This window comes from Bufo bufo, chromosome 3 (genome assembly GCF_905171765.1).
Source record: "Bufo bufo chromosome 3, aBufBuf1.1, whole genome shotgun sequence".
Classification (NCBI taxonomy): domain Eukaryota; kingdom Metazoa; phylum Chordata; class Amphibia; order Anura; family Bufonidae; genus Bufo; species Bufo bufo.
The window spans coordinates 452,524,301-452,539,858 of NC_053391.1; the positions used below are offsets into that span (position 1 = coordinate 452,524,301).

Consider the following 15,558-nt stretch of genomic DNA (forward strand, 5'->3'; position numbering starts at 1 on the left):
ATTACCCCCCTGTAAAGCTCCATTCAGACGTCTGCATGATTTTTACGGATCCACTGATAGATGGATCGGATTCGCAAAACGCATCCGGACGTCTGAATGAAGCCTTACAGGGGCGTGATCAATGACTGTGGTGATCACCCCATATAGACTCCCTGATTACCCCCCTGTCATTGATTACCCCCCTGTAAAGCTCCATTCAGACGTCTGCATGATTTTTACGGATCCACTGATAGATGGATCGGATCCGCAAAACGCATCCGGACGTCTGAATGAAGCCTTACAGGGGCGTGATCAATGACTGTGGTGATCACCCCATATAGACTCCCTGATCACCCCCCTGTCATTGATTACCCCCCTGTCATTGATTACCCCCCTGTAAAGCTCCATTCAGACGTCCGCATGATTTTTACGGATCCACTGATAGATGGATCGGATCCGCAAAACGCATCCGGACGTCTGAATGAAGCCTTACAGGGGCATGATCAATGACTGTGGTGATCACCCCATATAGACTCCCTGATCACCCCCCTGTCATTGATTACCCCCCTGTAAAGCTCCATTCAGATGTCCGCATGATTTTTACGGATGCACTGATAGATGGATCGGATCCGCAAAACGCATACGGACGTCTGAATGAAGCCTTACACGGGCGTGATCAATGACTGTGGTTATCACCCCATATAGACTCCCTGATCACCCCCCTGTCATTGATCACCCCCCTGTCATTGATCAACCCCCTGTCATTGATCAACCCCCTGTCATTGATCAACCCCCCTGTCATTGATCACCCCCCTGTCATTGATCACCCCTCTGTAAGGCTCCATTCAGACATTTTTTTGGCCCAAGTTAGCGGAATTATTATTTTTTTTTCTTACAAAGTCTCATATTCCACTAACTTGTGTCAAAAAATAAAATCTCACATGAACTCACCATACCCCTCACGGAAACCAAATGCGTAAAATTTTTTAGACATTTATATTCCAGACTTCTTCTCACGCTTTAGGGCCCCTAGAATGCCAGGGCAGTATAAATACCCCACATGTGACCCCATTTCGGAAAGAAGACACCCCCAGGTATTCCGTGAGGGGCATATTGAGTCCATGAAAGATTGAAATTTTTGTCCCAAGTTAGCGGAACGGGAGACTTTGTGAGAAAAAAATTAAAAATATAAATTTCCGCTAACTTGTGCCAAAAAAAGAAAAAATTCTATGAACTCGCCATGCCCCTCATTGAATACCTTGGGGTGTCTTCTTTCCAAAATGGGGTCACATGTGGGGTATTTATACTGCCCTGGCATTCTAGGGGCCCCAAAGCGTGAGAAGAAGTCTGGTATCCAAATGTCTAAAAATGCCCTCCTAAAAGGAATTTGGGCACCTTTGCGCATCTAGGCTGCAAAAAAGTGTCACACATCTGGTATCGCCGTACTCAGGAGAAGTTGGGGAATGTGTTTTGGGGTGTCATTTTACATATACCCATGCTGGGTGAGAGAAATATCTTGGTCAAATGCCAACTTTGTATAAAAAAATGGGAAAAGTTGTCTTTTGCCAAGATATTTCTCTCACCCAGCAAGGGTATATGTAAAATGACAGCCCAAAACACATTCCCCAACTTCTCCTGAATACGGCGATACCACATGTGTGACACTTTTTTGCAGCCTAGGTGGGCAAAGGGGCCCATATTCCAAAGAGCACCTTTAGGATTTCACAGGTCATTTACCTACTTACCACACATTAGGGCCCCTGGAAAATGCCAGGGCAGTATAACTACCCCACAAGTGACCCCATTTTGGAAAGAAGACACCCCAAGGTATTCCGTGAGGGGCATGGCGAGTTCCTAGAATTTTTTATTTTTTGTCACAAGTTAGTGGAAAATGCTGATTTTTTTTTTTTTTTTTTTTCATACAAAGTCTCATATTCCACTAACTTGTGACAAAAAATAAAAACTTCCATGAACTCACTATGCCCATCAGCGAATACCTTGGGGTCTCTTCTTTCCAAAATGGGGTCACTTGTGGGGTAGTTATACTGCCCTGGCATTCTAGGGGCCCAAATGTGTGGTAAGGAGTTTGAAATCAAATTCTGTAAAAAATGACCTGTGAAATCCGAAAGGTGCTCTTTGGAATATGGGCCCCTTTGCCCACCTAGGCTGCAAAAAAGTGTCACACATCTGGTATCCCCGTACTCAGGAGAAGGTGGGGAATGTGTTTTGGGGTGTCATTTTACATATACCCCTGCTGGGTGAGAGAAATATCTTGGCAAAAGACAACTTTTCCCATTTTATTATACAAAGTTGGCATTTGACCAAGATATTTATGCCGGGCTACGCGAGCAAGTAGATTAAGGTGAGTTAATTATTTTTATTTTTTTTTAACCCCTCCAGTGCTATTTTACTTTGCATTCTGTAAACGATTTTTCTCACGCGAGTGCAAAACGCATTTCAATGTTTTGCACTCGCGCGGAAAAAACGCGGGTGTTCCCGCAACGCACCCGCACATTTTTCCGCAACGCCCGTGTGAAAGAGGCCCAAGTGATCAAAAAAACATAGGCCCCCAAAATAGTATCAATCAAACCGTCACCTCATCCCACAAAAACGGAGACACCAAATAAGATAATCGGTCAAAAAAAAAAAAAAAAAAAGCTATGGCTCTCAGATTATGGAGACACTAAGGCTGGGTTCACACGGGCATTGCGGGTGCGTCGCGGGAAAAGATGCAGGTGCATTGCGGGAACATGAACGATTTTTCCCCACGAGTGCAAAACGATTTATTGCGTTTTGCACGCGCGTGAGAAAAATGTTTGGTGCCCAGACCCGAACTTCTTCACAAAAGTTCAGGTTTGGGTTCAGTATTCTGTAAATTTTATTATTTTCCCTTATAACATGGTTACAAGGGAAAATAATAGCATTCTTTAATACAGAATGCTTAGTAGAAGGTCAATTGAGGGTTAAAAAATAAAAAAATATTACCTCACCTCCTCCTATTGATCGCGTAGCTGCCGGTCTCCTGTTCTTTCTTCAGGACCTGTCAAAGGACCTGTGGTGACGTCACTGAGATCATCACATGGTCCATCACCATGGTGATGGATCATGTGATGTATCATCCTACTAAGCATTCTGTATTAAAGAATGCTATTATTTTCCCTTATAACCATGTTATAAGGGAAAAAAATACAGTGAATAGACTTTCATCCTAGCAAACATGCGTGAAAATCTCACCGCATCCGCACTTTTCACTCAGCCCCATTCACTTCTATGTAGCCTGCGTTGTGTGAAAAACGCACAATATAGAGCATGCTGCGATTTTCACGCAACGCACAAGTGATGCACAGCCCCATAGAAATGAATGGGTCCGGATTCAGTGCGGGTGCAATGCATTCACCTTACGCATTGCATCCGCGCGGAAAACTCGCCCGTGTGAAAGGGGCCTAAAACATATTTTTGGGGTTTCAAAAATGCTATTATTGTGTAAAACTTAAATAGATAAGAAAAAATATACATATTAGTAGTGCCGGGACGGTTCGCGAACGCGATCGCGGTCAAATGTTCGCAAGCCGCAAGTTCGCAGCGGGTCCCATTCATTTTAATGGCAGGCGAACCTGAAAAACCTTCAGCTCATATTTGCAGCCAAGAAATAATTACTAGAAGTGCACAAATAGTCCCACAACATGAACAGTGACATACCAGATGTATTATTCGTATTTGCGATCTCCATTCATTATTTTTTTCAATGCGAAATATCGGCAATATAATTTTCGCGTATGCGAATGCGCAAATGCACTATAAAAAAAAATTATATTGGTTTATAACACCCCGCTTCAATCAGTTTTTTTGTGGGACGACTGGTATATCACACCAGTAGAAATTATTTGTTCCAATAACGCTTGTCCCTCTATATACCTGCAGTGTCGCAGCAGAACCGCACACAACTGCCGCATAATACAAATGCAGCACTATAATATGCTTTCTAACATAGAAATTATATTATAACATTGTACAAGGAAGGCAATCGATTAGAATATACATAAAGATAAAACGTAACCTTTCATAATGTTACCATGAGGGTCCACTCACACGCCCGTAAGTGTTTTGCGGATCCGCAAAACACGGACACCGGCAATGTGCATTCCGCAATATGCGGACGGCACTATAATAGAAAATGCCTAATCTTGTCTGAAATTGCGGACAATAATAGAACATTTTTTTGCGGAAACGGGAGCACGGATGCGGAAGTGCGGATCCACAAATGCGGATGCGGACAGCACAGACAGCACATTCCGGCCCCATTGAAAATGAAAATTGCGGAACGGATGCGGACCCATTTTGCGGACGTGTGAATGGAAAAGATATCCCTCAAAATGAAAATAAATTAAATATTAAAGTTAAGCAAAAAGCATAGATGTGGTAGGCAATAACAAGTGCTCGGCGGCACTAAATCAGGTGCTCGGCGGCACCAAATCAGAAACCATATGTCCTACCACAATCCGGGGGGTTCCAGTGCACATCCATGAATCCCGGAGGTAAAGCAAAAAACATCTATCCCTGGGCTAGATGATGATGTGGTATTGAAGGACAGGGTGGGCAAAGAACTGTCCCTGATATTGCCCTACAGGGGGGTGCTATTCTGGCCCTGATAGCCTAACCACAGACCACCCGCCCTGATAAGAGCGACCCCGTCCGGAACCTTACCCTATATAAACATGGCCCTAGTAAGCCCCTAGCCCCTAGGCCCCTGACTTCCAGGTGATCACTATATAGATCTATGTGTTTTTGACTCATTATAAAAAGTATATTATAATTATATCGCACCCCTCTGTGTATCACACCTATCGATAGCACACCTATACCAGTCCTTAAAATGACTTTTGAGGCCCTATCAGCTAGCGTTTGGTGTCCCACACAGCAACCTCTCCCTACACTGGCAAAAAACTGAATGTAAAATGGCGGCCAGATCAGGTTTATTTATAAAGTAGGGGGTATGTCCATGTGCTGAAACGTCTCAATTGGCTGTCCTGTACCACCTGATGGATGTGTCATGGGTCAAAGTTCTTCACAATGTAAAAGAATATGGCGGGCGCGATTACCTCCATATGTTCGCATGAAATGACCGCCGGGCGAACCGCAAGGCCATCTCTACATATTCGGTATTGCCACGTCTGTAACGATCTGCTCTATAAAAATGTCACATGCCCTAACCCCTCAGGTGAACACTGTAAAAATAAATAAATAAAAACTGTGCCAAAATTACCAATTTTGTAGTCACCTTGCCGCATAAAGTGTAATAATGATTGATAAAAAAAATCATATGTACCCAAAAATGGCACCAATAAAAACGTAAACTCTTCCTGCAAAAAATGAGCCCCTGTACAAGTCGATCGGCAGAAAAATAAATAAAAAATAAGGCGTTCAGAAAATGGAGACACAAAAACAATTTTTCTTTCAAAAATGCTTTGTTATGTAAAACTGAAACAAAAAACAAGAAAGTAGACATATTTGATATCATTAGGTCCATAACAACCTGCTCTATAAAATTAGCACATGATCTACCCTGTCAGATGAATGTAGTAAAAAATAAAAAATAAAAACCGTGCCAAAACAGAAATTTTTTGGTTACCTTCCAATATAGAGCAATTAAAAATCCTATGTACCCCAAAATAGTACCAAAAAAAACTGCCACCTTAGGCTACTTTCACACTTGCGCTTGATCGGATCCGTTCTGAACGGATCCGATCATATTAATGCAGACGGAGGCTCCGTTCAGTACGGATCCGTCTGCATTAATAACTTAGAAAAATTTCTAAGTGCGAAAGTAGCCTGAGCAGATCCGTTCAGACTTTCAATGTAAAGTCAATGGGGGACGGATCCGCTTGAAGATTGAGCCATATGGTGTCATCTTCAAGCGGATCCGTTCCCATTGACTTACATTGTAAGTCTGGACGGATCCGCACGCCTCCGCACGGCCAGGCGGACACCCGAACGCTGCAAGCAGCGTTCAGCTGTCCGCCTGGCCGTGCGGAGGCGAGCGGAGCGGAGGCTGAACGCCGCCAGACTGATGCAGTCTGAGCGGATCCGCATCCATTCAGACTGCATCAGGGCTGGACGGAAGCGTTCTGCTCCGCTCGTGAGCCCCTTCAAACGGAGCTCACGAGCGGACAGCAGAACGCTAGTGTGAAAGTAGCCTTATCCCCTAGTTTCCAAAATGGGGTCACTTTTGGGGAGTTTCTACTGTAAGGGTGCATCAGGGGGGATTAAAATGGGACATGGCATCTAAAAACCAGTCCAGCAAAATCTGCCTTCCAAAAACCATATGGCGTGCACTGCCATATGCCCTTACATCAGTTTACGACCACATGTGGGGTGTTTCTGTAAACCACAGAATCAGGGTAATAAATATTGAGTTTTGTTTGGCTGTTAACCCTCGATGTGTTAAAGAAAAAAATTGATTAAAATGGAAAATCTGCCAAAAAGTGAAATTTTGAAATTTTATCTCCATTTTCCTTTCATTCCTGTGGAACACCTAAAGGGTTAACAAAGTTTGTAAAATCAGTTCTGAGCAGCTTGATGGGTGTAGTTTTTACAATGGGGTCATCTCTGGGGGGTTTCCACTATGCAAGCCCCACAAAGTGACTTCAGACCTGACTGGTCCTTAAAAAGTGGGTTTTGGAAATTTTCTTAAAAAAAATAAGAATTGCTTCTAAAATTCTAAGCCTTCTAATGACCGAAAAAAAAAAAATGACATTTACAAAATGATGCCAACATAAAGTAGGCATATGGGGAATGTTAAGTAATACATAGTTTATGAGGTATCACTTTCTGTTTTAAAAGCAGAGAAATTGAAATTTTGAAAATTGATAATTTTTTATTTCTTTTTGTAAATTTGGTTTTTTACATAAATAAAGGTGAAATATATTGACTCAAATTTATGACTATCACGAAGTACAATATGTCACGAGAAAACAATCTCAGAATGGCCTGGATAAATAAGTGTTCCAAAGTTATTACCCCATAAAGTTAAACATGTCTGATTTGCAAAAAATGTCCTGGGCAGGAAGGTGAAAACTGGCCCAGGGTAGAAATGGTTAAACATAGACTGTAGACAAGGAAATGGGAATTTATGACGTGTACTTTGAAGTGAATTGAATACCATACATTCATTGTAAATGTACCATAGTTATTATGAAGTTTATAAATGGCAAGTGGACACATGTATGGCATATATATTAAGTTAGGTATATTTTGTGCCAGAATATTGTGCCTGCACCATTTTTACTGTGCACGAAATTTATAATTAGTGTGTATTTGGTTTGTTAAGCGAGTCTAAATTGCAGTACGCAATGCACGGGCACCTTCCGTGGGCCAGGCGCATGGGGATTGCAGACCCATTCACTTGAATGGATCCGCGATCCCTCCGTTCCGCAAAAAGATAGGCACGGAACGGAACCCCAGAAAGCACTCTGTAGTGCTTCCGTAGAGTTCCGTTCCGTGCTTCCGTTCCGCATCTCCGGATTTGCGGACCCATTGAAATGAATGGGTCCGCATCCGTGATGCGGAATGACAACGGAATGGTGCCCGTGTATTGCGGATCCACAAATGCGGTCCGCAATACGGGAATGGGACACCAACGGTCGTGTGAACGAGCCCTAAATCCATGGTCTTATTTTAGAAAGCGGTAATGGAAAGATGCAACAAAATGCTCCACAAAAATTTCCATTTGTTCCACAGTGTATCATAGCTCTTCACTCTATCAGAATTATGCAACACTTTTTATACCACCTTGGAGCTGGTATTTGTTTTTCTGCAAAACATGTGCCAAAATCTAAGAGGATGAGTAAGGAGAATCTTTTTAAAAAAAACAACAGATTCTGTAAGAACAAAATTAAACTTTTAGATCATGCTTAGGGCTCATGCACACAACCGTTGTTGTTTTGCGGTCCCTTTTTCACGAATCCGTTGTTCCGTATCTGAGGTTTTTTTTTCTCTGATTTAAGTCCTCTTCCGTTGAGTTATTCCACAAAACATATATGTATGGTTTCCGTATGCGATCTGTTTTTTGCGGAACGGAAACGGAAATAGTAACTTATTAATTACCAAACACATGAGCAATATGGGCTGGGCATAGCATTTCTACAGTATGGATCCACAAAATACAGATGAAATACAGATGACATACGGATGTGTTCCGTGTGCGTTCTGTATTTTTTTCAGACCCATTGACTTTAATGGGGCCTCGGACAGTGATTTGCGGACAATAATAGGACATGCACTACTTTTTTGCGGAACGGAAATACGGAAACTGAATGCACACAGGGTGCCTTCCATTGTTTTTGCGGACCCACTGAAATGAATGGTTCCGCATAGGGTCCACCAAAAAAACTGGAATGGAAGCGGAAAAAAAATACGTTTGTGTGCATGAGCCCTTACTTGGAGATCGCAAGAGGTTTTCTAAATATGGGCAAGAATCCCAAAAAGTCTAAGGAGAATCACTGATCATAACAGAAAATGTACTGATGTCAAAGCTAGCACTGCCTACGGTATCTTGCGAGCTCAAAACCAGTAATTGAATCAAACACATTAAGTTGCAAAGCTATGGTGTATAGACCAAGCACACTGCTCTTTAGTTTGATAATATATGCAAAAAAAGCTGATACAAAACTATCACAAAAAATAAGGACACAACACAATTCAATAAAATATACACCGTTAAAGAAGCATACAAAACTTCTAGCATTTATAGAGACTAGGAACATTTCCAAGGTCCAGGTGTAACAAATACAAACACATTTTTAGAAGGGTTCTTATTGAAAGTTTGGTTGGTTTAACAGAATCATTTAGTTCGAAGGTTTGCATATTACATATCCTATGTAGGGTTATCTTCACATTTTATGTTTAGATGTCTGTTGAAACATTACAGGAAACTGGACACATAAACTTCAAATAAATACATAAGGAATGTATTTATTGCTGTCACACCCCCACCAATCAGATGTTATCTCATGTCCCACTGACATATTCCAATAGTCAAGTTTACGACAACGTCAAAAAGAGATTCTAAATCAACATACAATATTTGTAATGATAAAGTAGCCGTAGCTACCAACCATGAGATGAGGAATGGCCATCAAGATACAGGAAGAGTTAGGTGAAAAAGAATTGATAGACACACTGTACAAGAGAAGAGACCAGCACACACCACTTACAACGAGGCAACGACAGGAGAAATAGAGGCAGACCCCACCTAACTTGCAAATCAATATTTGCATGTTAAGGAGATATGAATGGACACTGAACTAAGAACTGAAGTTGCACAGTGATGCTTGCAACAACCATGAGTAGCCTAAAACTGTGAGAATCTACAGAGTAAGGGCGTGTGGAACTGTACAAAACTGAGCTGAAACTGAGGAATTGGCACTATTAACTCCCAAGTGACCAAAAGAACATGCAAAGATAGCACTTTCAGTGAGAAAATCTGCAGTTGCAGGTTGTAAAGAATCAGAGTAGACAACATTTAAAGGAACGGATTACAGACATACGTAGAACAATCTACGAGTTGGAAAATTGTCCACAACCCAAGACAACCTATATCTTAATATATAAAGGCTCACAAATTAGCTTTGGACTTAGGCCTCATGCACACAGCCATTGTGCGGCCGTTCCGTGCATTGGGGACCGCAATTTGAGGTCCCCAATGCATGTTCAACATCCATGAGGCAACCGGGACGGATCAAGACCCATTCATCTTGAATGAATCCGTGATGTCCTATTTTTTGGCGGTGCAGAGGCATGGACAGAAACACGGGTTCCGTGAATGGGTCCACATCCGTGATGCGGGGAGCACGCGGCAGGTACCCGCATATTGCAGACCTGCTGTTTGCGGGCAGCAATACGGCCACGGCCAGGCAACGGCAGTGTGCATGAGGCCTTAGGAATGACTGAACAGGATTTACATAATACTTTTACTTGTTCCAGATTATTCTGACACTTGTGTTAGGCTGTGAACGCTATAATTATTACTGAACATGTTCCCCTCATGGTAACCAAGTATTTAGCCGGTTATTTCAAATTTACAAAGCACACAAAGTACTTGAACATACAGGCAGTGTGCCAAGATTTCAACTAATGTAGCAATTTAGTGATTCTGCTCAATTACACCTAATGTTCTAAACGGTCCCAAATATTTTTAGAGCAACACACTCATGACACATATGGTATATTGAGCAATTCCTTAAACTTCTGTCTAGGACATTACTGTCATATTACAATAGCCATAACATCATTGCTATGGAAGAAGAGATTCCTGATCTTTAGATGTAAAAAAAATTGTTTTTATTAACGATATATATGTATTCTAACATTGTAATGTTTCCCACACAATGGGAAATGTACTATAGTTCTCAGAAATTGGGAGGGGATGATAATATAGTTCATAAAACATATGCAACCCCTAATATTTTATTACAAATACAAGCTGAAAAATGTGTATAACTCAGAAGGTAATACAGCTTCCTATACAAGAGCTACGAACTAGAATGAAAAATGATAATGGGAGCAGCAGTTCCTCCGGACAATTAGTAATGCACTTTCTCTATCATGCAGAAATGTTTCCTAACACTATTGCAAAGAGGCCCGAGGTACTTTATACAACATAAAACTGCATCATCAGCACAATATTAAAAAGAGCAATATTAATGCTAGGGTGTGTTATTGATCATAGTGCTATTAGGAGAATGAATACAATACCTACATAGCCCAGGAAATATATAAAGCATATCATATATTCTCTGTACTTGTGTGATGTATCACAATTTATCTCCAATTTCTGACAGCCACTTATTTGACACAGAAATCTTTTACAGTTTGTTCATCTACAGCAGTAGTAGAAAATGTATAAAATATAGTCTGGATACCTGTTCCTACAATATTCCTACTAGTTTAAAATGTAAAATATGTCATTTTTATTATTCTATTGAAACTCAGTTCCAAACCAATTCATTGATTTATAAATGAGCTCCTAAGTCACAGGTATTTGGGTCATGGTAGCCATGGAAATTTATGTGATACACCAATATGAAATATTCATGCCATTGGGAATTGACTTTTTGGCATTTGGCACTCTATTAATGCCTATTATAAATATAAAAGTAAGATACATGATCATATTCCATTCCAAACTCTATCTATCTACATCTTTCTTACTCCCAAGTCATCGAGGTACCAATCAACTCTCCAAAATGCATTTGATACCTTCCTCCGCTCTTTTTTGATGACCATGTAATACAGTTCCACTGAGCTATTTATGCACAGCTAATGAAGCAGCCAAGTCAGAAAAGTTTCAGCACCATAGACAGCTACAGATGTAGCAGGGGTAACACACACACTCTAAACCAGTGGTGGCGAACCTATGGCACGGGTGCCAGAGGCGAAACTCGGAGCTATCTCTGTGTGCACCCGCACCCTGGAAAAAGTCTATGGTGTACCAATATGGCTTAGACTTTTCCTGCCATTCATCAGCACAGGGCGCACTATGAACAGCAGAGGCAGCGCACTGAATGTAGGCAGGATATTATAGCTAAATGATAAAGTACATGGACGATACTATATTGGACTGTAGTATTTAGGGTAAATTGCCGTGTTGGCACTTTGCGATAAATAAGTGGGTTTTGGGTTGCAGTTTGGGCACTCGGCCTCTAAATGGTTCGCCATCACTGCTCTAAACTCTCATTTCTTAACTCATCGCATTATCTTGAAACAAAAGCCATTGAAAAGAAATTGCTTAACGCATTTAGTTTAGATAACATGTCTCATAAATCATGTAGTTAACCCTGCTACATCCGTATACTGTTGGGAGAGTACAGTATATACAGTGGTGCCTTCACAAAATCACAGATTCAAATGGACTTCACCCAAATACTTCCTTATTTCTACTTTGTTTTCATTACCATAAGACATTGCACTCACAATGTAAAGTTAAAAAAACATAAAGATCCCATAAAATCCCAGTAATACATATTTATGGGACAAACTTTTGGCAACACGGACCATGAGTCAGCAAAAGGAAGACATTATGGCAGAGATGGGCTTACCATGTTGACTTCAGACACCATGTCAATACTGGCAATGTCTATATTCATTCCAACGGCTACTGGAGAACCTGGAAAAAAATAGGAATAATTGGTCTGAAGGGTAATCTTTTTTATCAGAGGATTGCTCACCAGGACATGGGCAGCATCAACCTTGGCAAGCTTCACTAAGGTGGTATCTGACAAAGAAATGCTTTAGTAAACTATATTATCTATGTGTTATCTATATATAAAAGGTATTTTTTCATCATTTACCTCCAAAGTCTGGTCTTAGACGGATGTCATAGCCTTTTAACAGTTTGTCCACGGTTTCCTTCACAAAAGACATGTTACCGGGATCATTGGCACTGTGGAGAAATACAATGGAGTTCACCAGGGTGCAAAGTTTTAAAGGAAACAATCACTTTTATAGGAAGATTGTTTAATCATTGCAAGATAATTGGAAGGTTTCCTGCAACTGCAGATCCCATAATCACTGAAGCATTGAGCCTAATGAAAGCATCAAACGTCATGCAATAGGCAAACTTACCTTTGGGCACAGCACACAACTGCAACCAAGACTGGAGCAGAGATTAACCCAAACAGGCGTCCTCCAAGAGAGCTCCACATGCCTCCACAGTTCCCGTGCACCATGAGAAGTAGCCACTGGGGGCAGATCCACCACCTGCACCAAGCTTCTGGGTCTACAGGAGGAAACCTCAGAACTTACATCCAAAGGGGTCTCTAGAGACACAGGCAATCCTCAACCAGTAACATTAGGCACCGGACATGGGCTCTTCTTGGTGCCATAAACTGAATGGTGTCAATTTGTGGGGGGGTGTTGAGATAGTTCTGCCAAGAAGAGAGCAATTGGGGGTCTGAATGTGGGAAAGGAGGGTGAGCACTAGGGGAATGCCCTAAACTGAAAAGCATGAAACAATAATGGAGTTTTCCTCTCAGTAAAAGGTTGAGATCTTCATTTCATCTGCCTTGCTACCACTGGATGACGTTACCTAAGGAAATAGCACCAGTAATAATCCCAGGGATGATGGACTTGTAGTAGTTTGCATGTGTCTCTTGTATCTTCTCAAATGCTGCTGACATGGTGAAGAAGAGTAGAGCTGCCAGGTAGAGGGACAAGGATTCTGTTCGCTGGAGAGGGCACCATGTGTGGTCGACCATCTAAGGAATGTCACCAGGCTACACAACTGTCACACACACAGCTGCAGATTGTCCCTCACCATGTGGAGCCACATTGCTTCTGTGGAGGCCTTCAGTCTCTCCATAGATACAAGTCCCAGTCATCTGAAGGAAGCTAGAAAGGACTCAGCACTGCAGCATTGCTCCTAAGTGTCCGCAGATGAAGCCAGATCTCCAGCTCTGGTATTTCCCTTTCTCAGCAGAGGCTGGAGACACGTGTGTGAGTGACGGGAGGAGATCCTGGGATTCCCTCCCCCAGCAGCAGAACCCTGGAGCCTGGATGCAGTATACACAGCATGAGCAGCTAGCCTATGGAGGTGCAGGCATCTTCAGTACTCTGCTCCAGCAATTCTAGTGTTAACCTGACAGCACTTTTAACTCTCTGCTTTCCACAGCACTGGGTACAGTTGGCAGCAGCAACACAATTATTCCCTGTGTGGTGAAGAATCCTCAGCAGATCTGTGCCATTTGCTGCTACTGTAATGATGCTGAGAGGCCATCTGGCATCTCCTGAGAGCTCTGGACATGTAGCGGTAGCATGGCACTTGCACATGTAGCAAAGACACATTTTGCAATTTAACCCTTTGTGGTTGAAGGGTTTGTTCACCGCTGGTGGCTACAGATGCAAGGTGATGCTTCAATTATTAGGCAGCCATGTAGTCATTTCACACCTAATCCCAGCCCGTATTACGCCGTACGTCGGAAATGAGGGGAAAAATAAGAAATTAACAAAAATGCTATTCTCCGCCGTAACAGTCCCCCATTAAGTTCTACAATCCGATCGGAGCCGTAATTGACATATTCCAAGCATCACGGCACTTTGCAAGTGCTGCACTTAAAACCCTGCCGCTTGCATCAAATAGGATTTTACTAATTGAAGCTGGCTAATCTGCCTATGCTCTGTAGTACCACTGACCTCAGCACAGTCTGCTTCCAGGAGCACTTTGCTGTACAGAATGGCATTAGTGAGGCGACCGACTATGTAGAGTTTTATTAGTTATTTAGGGATAGAAGTACTGATTGCGGAATTAAATTAATAGGAATTAATGATTTAAAAAAATAATCGGTGGCTTTATTAGGGCTCCTTGACACGCTACTCTGGAATGTTTTTCCACCACTAAAAATACACCACTTGCGTTTTATTTTCCATACTGTGATTTTTTTTTTGTGTGCAATTTTTTCAAAAACCTGTGGACAGCATTTTTTTCTGGCATTTTTTCTCTCTAGAGAAGGAGATGGAAAAATGCGCGACAAAGACACAATGGCTTTAACACCAGTGTAAAAAAAACGTATGTCTCCTAAATGTAATAGATCACATAGACTTTCAGCTAACATGAGAAAAAAGTGCACCAAAAACCGTATGTGCTGAAAAAGGAAACTAACCCTTTACATGAATCCGCCATTAGGCCCCATGCAAACAACTGTATCCATTATGCGGTCCGCAAATTGTGGATTCACAAAACACGGATAGCGGCTGTGTGCATTCCACATTTTCCTGATCCACACGTCCTATTGTATGTCAAAAATGCCTATTCTTGTCCGCAAAATGGAAAAGAACAGAACATCTTTTTTGCGGGACAGTGGAACGGACATACTGATTCAGACAACACACGGTGTGCATTTTTTGTGGCCCTACTGAAATAAATGGGTCCACATCCAATCCACATTTTTACAAAAATACGGGCCTTATAGTGCAATATATAGAAAATAAATATTGTTCTTTCAGTATTTCTGAGCTGTTGTAAAGATCATATTAAGATATAGTGAATAGATAACAGTTCCCCCAGTGTTTTGTCATCAGAAACATCTCTCTTTAGCCATGGGAGCCATCCAATGAAAACCTGCAGAGCTGCAAAGCTTCAGTGCACTGAGAATAAACTGCAAGCATAAGCCGTCATGATCTGCTGACTGTTTTTTCAACAGTTTACAAAACAATTAAGGCCAAGGCCCTATGGCGAAGTATCATGGGTGATTAGCACAAGCGTTGAGCAGGACAGGGTATATACTGTACTTATATAGAATTGTATGACATGGTAAATTTCAAGACATTGCAGAATATATATTACCCTAGAGTTCCAGCCTAAGAAAATGCAATGTATTACTATAAAGGGGTTGTCCGGGTTCAGAGCTGAACCCGGACATACCCATGTTTTCACCCAGGCAGCCCCCCTGAGGCTAGCATCGGAGCATCTCATGCTCCGATGCGCTCCCTTGCCCTGCGCTAAATCGCGCAGGGCACGGGCTCTTTTGTTTATCATAACACACTGCCAGGCTGAGGCTTCCGCCCGGCAGTGTGTTCGGTGACGTC

General features: G+C 41.9%; 1 protein-coding gene across 2 annotated transcripts in view; it reads right to left on the bottom strand.

Annotated features, from left to right (window-relative positions):
* GABRB3 (gamma-aminobutyric acid type A receptor subunit beta3) overlaps positions 1 to 12,680 on the bottom strand; it is a 328,007-nt gene extending 315,327 nt beyond the window's left edge. For both annotated transcript variants that reach the window (XM_040421745.1, XM_040421746.1), the window contains exons 1-3: positions 12,601 to 12,680; positions 12,327 to 12,418; positions 12,075 to 12,142 (exon numbers count right to left, since the gene is read on the bottom strand). In XM_040421745.1, coding sequence (XP_040277679.1) covers positions 12,075 to 12,142; positions 12,327 to 12,418; positions 12,601 to 12,680 — 240 coding nt within the window. The remainder of the gene's footprint in view (positions 1 to 12,074; positions 12,143 to 12,326; positions 12,419 to 12,600) is intronic.
* Positions 12,681 to 15,558: the final 2,878 nt, after the last annotated feature.